General features: G+C 45.2%; 1 protein-coding gene across 1 annotated transcript in view; it reads left to right on the top strand.

The window, feature by feature from the left end:
• Nucleotides 1–5,041, top strand: part of PPIL1 (peptidylprolyl isomerase like 1) — a 15,299-nt gene extending 10,258 nt beyond the window's left edge. The window contains exons 2-3 of the mRNA XM_004379412.2: nt 3,245–3,313; nt 3,886–5,041. Coding sequence (XP_004379469.1) covers nt 3,245–3,313; nt 3,886–4,106 — 290 coding nt within the window. The 3' untranslated portion in view covers nt 4,107–5,041. The remainder of the gene's footprint in view (nt 1–3,244; nt 3,314–3,885) is intronic.
• The last annotated feature ends 6,763 nt before the right edge of the window (nt 5,042–11,804 follow it).

Genomic DNA, 11,804 nt, shown 5'->3' with positions numbered 1-11,804 from the left:
AAAACTTATCATAAAGGAAAAAATTAAGAAATTTCAACTGTATTAAAATTTAAAAATTCTGTGCATGAGAAGACCCATAAAAGAGTGAAAGAGTCGACTGGGAGAGGGTATTTGCAAAGCACTAACTGACAAAGGGTTAGTATCCAGAATATACACATAAAGATGAAAATGTCAACCACTCGGTAGAAGAGTGGCTGTTCACAGAGGAGGAAAGCTAACTAGCCAGTAAACATGAAATCATGCACAACTTCAGGGAAGTGCAGGTTAAAACCACCACAAGAGATCTCATACCTCTTAGACTGGCAAACGTTGGAAAGTCTGACAAAAGGACTTAGAGCAGTAAGAGTAAGAACGAAAGCTCTGTGGTGGGGGTGTATGTTGGGTGTACATTGGTTCAACCTCTTTGGCAAGACGTTTGGAAAAATCCTAGTAATGATGAAACACTCAAACTATGACCCTGCATGTCCACCATTAGGTATATTCCCTCGAGAACTCTTGTACTTGTATTTGAGGAGACAGTATGAAAATGGTTGTTACAACATTGTTTATAACAGGAAAAACATTGGAAAGATCCTAAGTAGCCATCCACGTGAGAAAAGATAAGACATAATGTTGTAATCATACAGACGAATGATTACTACAAAGACTGCATGGAACAAAATGGAAGGGTCTGACAGACAGTAAACAAAAAAGCTAATTGCAGAAGCATACACAGAGTATGATATGATTATATGTACTAACAAACGTGTAAAACAACAGTACATTTTTTTAGGGATGTATACATATATAATAAATTTTAAAAAATGGCTGGTATGACAACTCCCACTCAGAATCTGGTTACCCATGAGGAAAATGTGATCGTTTGAAACAGTTGTTACCTCTTGAGAGAATGGGAGGTGAGCATGGGGTCTTCAACTGGATTTGCAGTATTTTATTTTTTGAGGAGGGGGCTCACAGTCATTTCTCATATTATTCTTTGTATCTTTTGTATATCTGAAATATTATGTACACTGAATAAATGTTTTTTAAAAAAGGACAGAAGAGTATAAGAACATTGAGAGTGCAGAGCTTAGAAAACAGGTCTGTGCCTGTCTCTGTTATATCTGTGCTGGGCCAGGCACACAGCAAGTTTCCGATTGCAAAGCCTACGGATTATTGCCTTTATAACTGATCGTTGATGTCTGTGAAGCCTGTGCCGCTCCAGAGAACTCTTTAATCACTCCTTGTCCCCCTATCCCCTCTCCCTTATTCTGTATGCCTGAAGCAATGTTTTGATTGGAATTATTTGTCTTTCTGACATTTTGCTGCAAACCCTGCTGAGTTATGAAAAGACAACATATCATGAGTAGAGACCCAAACAGGTTGTAGTTGGTCAGACTACGCCTAGTGAGTCGAAAGGAACCTCCATACTCTTTCCTCTTCGTCTCCTTCTGATTGCTGAAAACCCAGGCTGCTTCTGTGCTTCTTGATCAGCCTGTCCCTTAATCCTCTTCTTGTTCGAGGTGAAGTTTATATGATGGCTGTCAGTTTCTGGAGGGCAGAGGCCTTGAGGTTTTGTTCTGGCTCTCTCAGCTTGAAGGGATCACACTTTGAAGGCTCAGTCTGCAGAGGGACAGTGCCCTACTGAGCTCAGTGTCCTCAACTTGCTCACTTGAGCTCACATATAGAGCTTGACCTCTGTTTGGCCCACAGCCCTCACCCTCTCCCTCTCCTCTCAGCTTCAGCCCCAGCACTGCCAGTACCACCCCTGCGCCGGGAAACCTCACGCAGGAACCTTGACTCTGGTTGGTTGCAGGAGGGCAGAGCAGAGGGGGCCAAGTCAAAGGAAACATTGGTTACATAATTGCCATTTGATGGTATACTGGCATATTGTAATTTTTGGAATGAATTTTTACATAGTTTTGTATAATTCAGTGATTTTCCAGAAGCGTAGGTAGCCTGAGCCAGGTAGGAGGTTTCCTGGTTTATTAGGATTCACCCCCATTCTTCTTTGCATGAGAACAGTGTTTTCTTCCTTGAAAGTGGGGGCTTTGAACATCAGCTGTGACAGGCTCCCTGGTGATGAGCATCCTAAAAGGTAAAGCAAAGGACTTTTACCATGGAAATACCTTAGCAATGCCTGGGGACTTCCGTGGGTGATCACGGTGCTTCCGGCTGCATGTGTTAGTGATGTCACAGGCTGTGAAGGGAGGTGAGCTCCCTGTGCCCAGGCTGTTCTCTGGCTGCCAGGCAAGCAGAGTAAGCAGATAAATCTGATGTTCATTTTGTTCCAGGCAGTTTTGTCTTGGCTGTTCAACTTGGAGAAGACTATGTAGCTCAGCAAGGCATGTGGTTGATTAAATAATTAATTAACATTAGTTAGGAAAATTACCTTCTACTTTTTTCCCCGTGGGAAAACCATACTTACATCATTTTGCTCTAAAAACAAAACCTGCCTGTGCTTAGGGTGCCCAGCACAGCACCGTGGTCTTGTGGACTTAACATAATGACAGTTGATAATGATGTTGCTAGCAAATCATTCCCGAGCCCGTCTCCTCATTTTCTCCTTATGACACACTCTCTTCTCTCAACTGACTCTGCTTACTATGATATTATTCCTTTCTGCCACATTGCCACTTACCACTGTCCCTATTTCTCCTTACGCTTGATATCGTTGACTTAAATAAATTTTATTTTCCATTATCTAGGTTAAGGATGGCAAATAGGTTTCAACTCTTATGTAAGGATTCAGAGGCAATCTAAGCAAGAAAGAATGCTGGTTGACTAGCAGTGTCTGCGATGTGATGGGTACAAGGTTAGGACTTGGCATTCCTGTCTAAAATATTCATAAAAATGTTAAAAATCAAGAAAATTCGTAATCAACACATCAAATTGTGAATGGTGGTTATCTATCTGTAGATGGTTAGATTACAGGGGTTTTAGCATTCTTCTGATAATGTTTTCTACATTTTTGACAGTGAATATGTATTATTTTAAAAATGGGTAAAAACCCACTCTGAGTGTATTTTGAAAAGAAACGTCTTAGCTGAATGAAACCAGTGATTTGAATGTGTTGTGTTGGTGCTTGATTCAGTTGCGGGCAGCAAGATTGTGTAGTTGCGCTGTACCTAATAGGGGTTTAGGCATGCTCCCCACTCTTTCCTTTCCTGTACTCTGAAAAACCCTTTGACGCTGGGCTGCAGTTCTTGCTGTGAGGTAGAATGGTGGGACTGGCTATTTCATTTCTCATCTTCTAATCGGGCAGGTCGAGGTGGCGCGTCTATCTTCGGCAAGCAATTTGAAGACGAACTTCATCCAGACTTGAAATTCACGGGTAAGTATATAGTCTGGCTGGACTGAGTAGGAAGGGGAAATGGATTTCAAAGCTCACTCTTTTGGCCGTGAGTCAAGGTGGAATGCCTGACGCCGTGGCATGGTGCCAGCAGCTGCCCAGCTGCGGCGCCATAAAGAGCCCTGGTGGATCAGAGAAACCGGCACCTCTCACAGAGTCCTGGGTGATTCTGAGCGTTGTAGGCTCTTAACTACTTGTTGAATGTTGCTGTGATAAACTGTAGGCCATCAAAAGCTTCCTCAAAGAAGCAGGAAACCTCACTGGGTGCTTGAGGGGAATAGGGAAACTGTCCCAGTGGTTAGTGGGGATCGTCAAGGATAGAGGCTGGGAAGTAAGTGAGGGCAGGGGAGATGAAGTCATCAGGGTAGTGCAGCAATAGCCTTTGTGCAGGGGCAGAGAGCTGCCCTGAGGGGAAGCTGGCCAGGTCCAGGTGGTTGATAACAGAGGCCAGGACAAAATCTTGGTTTCTTTCATTCCCTAAGATGCTATAGCAGCTCCAGGCTTGAGCTGTGAGGATTATTCATACTCGTTCCTCTCTTCCTTTTTCCTACCAGGGGCTGGAATTCTCGCAATGGCCAACGCGGGGCCAGACACCAATGGCAGCCAGTTCTTTGTGACCCTGGCTCCAACTCAGTGGCTCGATGGCAAGCACACCATTTTTGGCCGGGTGTGCCAGGGCATAGGAATGGTGAATCGAATAGGAATGGTGGAAACAAACTCTCAGGACCGCCCTGTGGACGATGTGAAGATCATCAAGGCATACCCTTCTGGGTAGACTTGCCACCTTCCTGGGCACACCCAGGTCTTTGGGTCCTCTGCAATGGCCCCAGGGAACCAGCTTCCAGACCTAGACCTAGAATAACATACAACTGGAAACTTCATTTGGGCCTTGCAAATCATGGAGCTAAGGAAGCCTGGGGTCTTGGGTGAGTTGGAGATGGAAAAGTATTTTATATTTTAACAGGATGCTTCTTTTCTCTTTCTCCGGTGCTGAGGTTGACAGAGCATTTGCAGAAAAGCCCATACGTGTTCAGGCACAAGTTACATCTGCTACAAATGACCCATGCTGCTCCTTCTTGTGTGTGTCTGCTCTGATACACTTGGAATAAACTGAAGTAGAATCTCTGTCAGTGCATGTACTGTGTCTAACCAGACTTCTTGCTGAGGAGATTGATATTCTGGCCTACACTGCAGTCTTCAGTGGCTGACAGCCACAGAATTCAAAACCAAGTAGTGTCTGTCAGCCTTTTTAACTCTGTGCGCACCGTTTCAGTCTCCTACGTTTGTTCTTCCAGGGAGTGTATGCATCTCTATATATATTTTCCCTCAAAACCAGAGCACCAACACTGCTGTTTTTCTTGACACTTAGACATCCCACGCAAAGCCACATTGAATTTTTGCCAAATGGAAAATGCATCCAACAATCAAGTTCCCAAGAAGGTGTCAAGTGGGGGATGATGATGTGTAATAATCAAGAAAAGAATTTATTAAAAGGAAGCAGAAGCACTGACCATTTTTTTCCACAGGAAGGAATAGAAATCTGTAGTGAGGACAAGGACAGACTGAATTCTCCTTAAAAAACAGCATTCTGTTAACCAGTGTCGTAAAACAGTATGTGTACTAGTGTTTCATGAGAAACTATTTGTTCTGTAAGCCTTCACCTGAAGTACAATTAAAAAACAAACAAACAAACATATACCTATTAAAAAAACAAAAAAAAAAAACAACAGCATTCTCATGCAAGAGAAAGGCACCACTTGTTTTTTTTTTTTTTTTAACCTAAGACTTTAAAGAAACTAGATAAGAAATTTTTATATGTTGAGGTTTTGTTTTGTTTTTAAAATCTCCCTGTTTTCTTGGAAGGGTAAGGGTGAAAGGAGGGAAGTTCTTACCTATGTAATACATAGAAATTTCCAAAATAAAATGCCATAGCTGATTAAAATCACTGCTGTGGTCTGATTTTAAATGTCGTCTGAGGTTCTATCAGCAGTTTTAACCTCTGAAACCTCTCAAGTAGTGTTGCAGAGGTGCTGTCTTCAAGATTTCACACTATTTTAGGGTTGTGGCTCCCCAGTGGACTTTTCTCATTTAAGGGCAGAACCAAAGAAAGGAATTAAGTGATATGGATGGCATTTCTGAGTGAGGGGGAATTACAAGTGAGTGGAACCAGGTGGATGTGCTGAGAGACCTGAATCATCTCTAGAACTTGCAAGAGACCCACCTGCATTGTCCTTGTGTGCCCAGGGGCAATGTGTGTTATATTTGCTCCCTTAAACTGATAGCTCCTTGAAGATGGATTATAGCTTTAATGTTCCTTATCACGCTATAACTTTTGGAAATGGTGATTTGCTGTATGAAATGCCACAAGTTTCTATTCCCCAAGCCTCCACCTTCAACCTCTTTCTCCATTCCTCCCAACACCAAAAAAAGCAAAACCCAACAACAAACCACTAAAATGGTTTTGGTGTGTGAGGTACTATTCTATACTCTGGAAAAATAGAAGTGCATTTCTTTCAGTCTGGGCTGGGTGAACATAATTGGATCACCTCTAGAAGCAAAGAATAGGACACCCATCCACTTACCTTTCAGAGTTATAACCCTGAAAAAACCCCACTTTCCCAGGTCAAGGGAGTGGGGGATACGTATCATTTCTACTTGGAGATGTAAAGAAGGTTCTGCATGCACGTGGAAAGAGCAGCACGAGCATTGTTATTTCTGGAAAGGAACACCAAGCACATGCTGGAGTGATCACACAGATGGGCATATGCCAGTTTTCATAAAGGATGTGACCTCAAAGAGTGAAACGTGAGTCGTTCCACAACTTCTAGCGACTCTGCCAATTAGCTGCAGATGTTAAAATTCCTGTTTCAGTGTACCCATTATACCCAGTGCCGTCATCAATTCTGACTCACAGCAACCCTGTAGGACAGGGTAGAACTGCCCCATAGGGTTTCCAAGGCTGTAATCTTTAGGAAGCAGACTGCCACATCTTTCTCCCATGAAGCGGCTGGTGGGTTCAAACTGCCGCCATTTTGATTCGCAGCTGAGCACTTTAACCACTGCACTACCAGGGCTCCTTGTTTCAGTATAAGGGGAGCTCATTTTAATCCTTTTGTTGTATGAGTGTCCACACCCTTTCAGGACAAGTATGGTTAGGACAAGTTTCATGGGTACGCTAGTGCACAGATTACTCATTTCAGTCACAGCACCACAGATAGATCGAGGTGCGTGTAGCTTAGGAGGAGAAGGCAAGGATGGTTTTATAACTTAGATGGGGATTCATGAAGACAGGTGTGAGCCTTCGGGAGCTAAATCAAGAGACAAAGGAGATAGCGCTTTGGTGGGACGGGAAAGAGATTCTGCACTTTTTGGAGCCGGCTTTAGAGTAGACAAGCCAATGAGTAGACCTTCAAACCAGTGACTGTAGGATGGGTGTACAGCCCCCAAAGACCCTAGCCTGGCACTTCTCGCACTTCACCTTGTGCAGGAATCACTTGTTAAAATGTACATTCTCGTGCAGAATTCGGCCAGAGATTCTGCATTTCTAGCCAGCTCCCTGGAGATGGTGACTGGACCACACTGTGAGTAGCAAAGTCCTACATGAAACTGGGGAGGAGGATTTTTCCATTGAAAGCACAGAATGAGCTTTAACAGCTTCTAGCTTTGGCAGCTAAGATGGAGATTTAGGAAACAGTGCCCTTCCACTCCCAATTTAGTGCACCATGGACATCAGACTGTGGTGTGTGGCACTATGATCTCTGTACGGGCACCAGAGTGGATAAGATGGTGAGGCCAGGAGACATCACAGAAAATGCGGGGAAAATGTCATCAGCAAGTGTGATATTTGAAAGTGCTCTGGAGCTACACTCCCAGGGTCCCCAGATCCCAGCTCCACCACCTACCAGCTGCGTGAACTTGAACAAATTTCTTCAACTACTCTGTGCCTTGGTTTCCTCAACTAGAGGATAATGACCCTAACCTCATGTGGTGCTATTGTGAAGATTAAATGAGCTAGTACGGGTAAAGCATAAAAAACAGTGCCTGGCATTTAGAAAACACTCAAATGCCAGCGATTGTTACCGCCAGTGGCTCTTGAAGCCACCACATGCCTCTCCCGCCTCTTCATTCCCATTGTATCAGCAACCTGAACTCACGCAGCCTCTCCTTCCTTCTGGAATCAAGACCAAGCTCAGAGCAAGGATCTTGTCTTACTTCCCTGTGTGAATCCGCTCAGCACCTTGCACACTGCTTTGAGGTTATTGCTGGGTGAATCAAATAAATTGTCCTCCATCAGGAAAACACTGAGATCCCTTTGCAGAAATAGCTGGACCCCACGTCTCCAAACCCAGGCTTCAGCTGGTGTGGCAGCAAGCCCTTCTTTCTCCTAAGCCCTCTGGAAGTCCTCAGTTTGATTTATTTTTGTAGTGTATCTCTAGAATATGTCAAAATAGCTTTCCCCACACAAGGGAAATGATTCCTACCCCCAGATCCTCGAGTCCTTTTGGCACCACATTCATTGCAACTTGTGGAGGAGGAAGAAATGAAAAGTGCATTTGCCTAGGTGACTGAGTTGACTGCTTATAAAGCACTTCATAGCCTCAGCGCCCTGTTGTCTGGAAAGGGGTTACTACTCTTTAGATAAGTACCAGGGAAGGGAATCTTCCAGCAAGAGTCTTTTATAGATGAGATCGAAGTCAGGGTCTTACTCTAAGATTGGCTTGGTCTGATTTAGAAATTGGGACCTCCTGTTCTTCTAAACGAGTAATTCACGATCCTTGACTGCATCTGGAACACGGATGGCCTATTTGTGGACAGAGCCGTGAGGCCTTGGTGTGACCCTGGGCAAATCACTTTACCTCTGGAACTCCGTATCCTCATTCATCAAGCCAGCATTTGAACTAGGCCCCTTTTAGCCCTAACTTTCTAAATCTAGGTCATTCTCAGAAGATTCAGCAGCCATGTTTCCAGCTAGCATGCTATTTTGGAAATTCGCCACTAGAGGTCACTATGAACACGGTTTAACCTTGCAGCTTCCTGAGCAGACAGAAGCCTGCCAACGCCTTTCACGATTTTACTAAGCCGTGCCTGCCACCCTTGGATGTGGAAAGCCAGCAATTGCTCAGACTGTGAGGGGCCAGAACTGAGATGTCAGCATGGCACTGAATAGGCTCAGGAATGTGCTGTCTGGCACAGGCCAGCCAACCCTCTTTCTCGTCTACTGGACCAGATGGAGGAGAAGGCCCCGTGCTTCCTAAGGTTCAAAGAGCCGTTGTAACAGGGCCCTGGTTCTGTAACCTTATAAAGAGCCACTTCCTTCTTGGCTGCTTAAAAATCTGCTTTCCAGTTTAATTCATGCCAACTGCTCAGCAAATAATTTCATAGAACCAGAGAAAGTCAACTAGAAGGAACCTTAGAAAAAAATGAAAAGTTGCTGGCTCTTCTATATTCCATGGTGGAAGCTTCTTGTGTGTGTTTTTCTCTTAATCTCCAAAACCAGCCTCTAGTTGGCATTATTATATATACCCATTTCTAGATAAGCAAACTGAGGACCAAAGGCATGTAGCACAGAGCCTTGTACACAGTGAGTGAATGAATGAATGAGCTAGGACTTAAACCTGGGGAGTTCTGGTTCCAAGTTCAGCCCACTTCCTATTTCTACCTTTGACATACAGAGAAATGAGGTGCAGAAAAAGAATGATCTGGTGGCAGGGCAGGGGTTAACAGAACCTGAAGCCCCTGCCTTGTAGGTGGGATGTCTAATCTGACTGTTCCATCCTACAGCATCCCCAGCCTCAGCTGTTTGCAGGCTCCTTCCGGGCCTGCCCAGGTAGCAGGAGGGAGGGAGGAAGCACAAATGACCCTAATCAGTATGTTTATTGGATCATAACTGTTTTAGTCTCACCGCTCAACTAATCTTGTAGAAATCACTTTCCTCTCTGTGAAGTCTCCATTAAAAGCTGCTGCCCCGTGTACCTGTGAGGAAGCTCTTACACAGCAGAAGCAGTGGGGGAGGAGGGAGAAGCAATATTTCTACTTCCTCATTACACTGACAGGGAGAATGGCCATTTCACATTGACTGTATAAGAAAAGCCCCCAAGGGAGAGGGAATCCAAGGTTCACAATTGTCTTTTGTAACATTCAGCTCTGAAAGAAAATGTTCCCTTTGTGACTCCCTGTTTGAAAGCATTTGTGACGCTGTTTAAGATAAAACAAGAGAAGGGAACCAATTCGTGTTTGGGGAACTTACTGGGTTCCAAGTGCTTTACAAATATGATTTCACTTAATCTTGTCGGCAGGCCTGTGAATAAGGCATTGTAATGTCCATTTCACGGATGAGGAACCAGCCTCAGTAACTGGCTCCACAACATGTGGGTAGCCCTTGGCAGGGCTGAGCTTGAAGCCCCGGGTCTGCCTCTCTCCTCCATTACACTCTAAATCTCCAAATCCCTTACAAAGGGAGGGTTTCCTTGCAATTATTTGCCTCCTCCTCCCTCCAGCTCAAAAAATGTGGACACTGGTTTTCAAGCTGGGACTGGTCATCTCACAACCTTCTCTGAGCCTCAGTTTTTCCATCTGTAGAATGAGGAGCCCAGACGCAGTGATTCCTGAACCCCCCTCTAGTCCAAACTTCTTTGACTTTATGATGGTGCTTTTCTTCCAGGGAGCTCCCAGCACATCCTCATCTAATTGGATTCTCATCACCATCTCTGGAGAGGGTGGTGGTACAGGTACTTATAACCCCATTTATAAGCTGGGGGTAGAGATACAATGAGGGGTTCAAGGTCACAAGGAGTGGAAGGGACCCAGCGCTCTGCCTCCAGCTCCTGGGGGTGGTGGGGAAGGCAGCCTCCGAGGAGAGGCTGTCAGCAGTGGCTCCAGGAGCTTGACACCTGAGCCAGCACTCAGGCTCCTGATAGAATTATCAGAGAACTGGGGAACAAATACTTTCCGTAATCAAGGCAACTTTTCTTAGCTGGCGGGGAGGAGGCAAGTTGTGAAGTGTGTCTGATGAGCTCCTCTCAGTGCAGAGCCCAGAGTTAATAAAACATGGGGAAATCACAGCAGGCGAGCTGGAGAGGCAGGCAGGAGAGCTCGGGCAGGGCCACAGGGACTTCAGCTTCTGCACAAACCCAGACTAGGGGCACTTTGCATGTTTCAGTTGCCTTTGGCAGCCAGGCAGACAAATACAGGCAGCCTGGCAAGAAAATGAATTTAGAGCTTAAAAAAAAAATGTTTCACTCTCGGTGGTTTTCAGGCCACTCCAGTATAGGTACAGCCAGGAGAGATGGCTAGGAGCAGGAGTGACAAAAGATCTGGGGCCAGGAGTGAAATGACAGCCCCCCAACATCCATCAGCCTGAGAAGGCGAAGAGGCCTGTGGCCTGGCAACAGCCCCTCACAGCAGCAGGGATGGAGGAGAAATGGAAGCGGGTTCTAGGAACAGAATTGGTCAAGAGGCTTCCCGGGTGAAATCCAGGCCTGAGCATGCCCACCAGGAAGATGTCAAGTGTGTTGGTGGGAGATCAGGACTTCAGAGAGAGACATCATTTGCTTTTAAACTTCTCAAGAAATGTGAGATGCTCCAATAAGAGGAAATTGGCTTACATCAAGTGGAGAGAGAGAGTTCGGGAGGCCTAAGAGCAGACTGGCTGACTGGGGGTGATGTATTCAAGTGAAATTAAGACCAGCAAAAAGAGAGGCTGAAGCCCTGGAAAGGCCAGGCTGTGGAGGATCAAGGTGAAAAGACATGGTCCCTGGCTTCAGAACATGCTCCCTGCTAAGGAGGAGAGGGGGGAAAAAAAAATCTACCTAAGTGTTTTGGAGGCTCAGTGAATGGAGAAACTCAGTCTGGCTGGGGGAATCCATGCCAACTTCTTGGAAGAGAAGATACCTAAAAATGAGTAGGACTAGGGCCTGGCAAAGGCAACATTCTGTCAGAGCAAATGGCAGAAGGAAAGGCCAGAGGCAGCCAAGCACAGCCAGTCTGGTTGTGTATGAAAACATAATGGTGAGGTAGGGAGATGGAAGGTCACTTTGGCCCTTATTGCGGAAGGTCCAGGGATGGCACATTTGTATTTATCAGTCAATAGAAAGTCAACAAGAACTGTCCCTGACCCCGAGCGAGCTGAGGTGAAAGAAGAAAAGATCCAGGAGATTCTGCTTCTATTTGGAGTTCTATTGGCTTTCATCTCTCAAAAAACCAGATACCATCCAGTGGATTCTGACTCATGGTGACCCCACGTGTGTCATCAGAGTAGAACTGTGCTCCATGGGGTTTTCAGTACCTGATTTTTCGGAAGTAGATTGCCAGGCTTTTTTTCAAGGCACCTCTGGGTGAACTTGAACCTCCAACTTTGCTGTTAGCAGCAGAGCAAGTTAACTGCACCACCCAGCTTTTATCTCTAATTGCTGCTTATTGGCAAAACCTTGCACTAGCTCCTGTCCCTCTCTAGTCCTCAGTTTCGAGATCTGTA

This window comes from Trichechus manatus, unplaced genomic scaffold, assembly GCF_000243295.1.
Source record: "Trichechus manatus latirostris isolate Lorelei unplaced genomic scaffold, TriManLat1.0 scaffold00065, whole genome shotgun sequence".
NCBI lineage: Eukaryota > Metazoa > Chordata > Mammalia > Sirenia > Trichechidae > Trichechus > Trichechus manatus.
The sequence above is the reverse complement of the archived record's forward strand: the minus strand, read 5'-3'. Positions and strand labels throughout refer to the sequence as shown.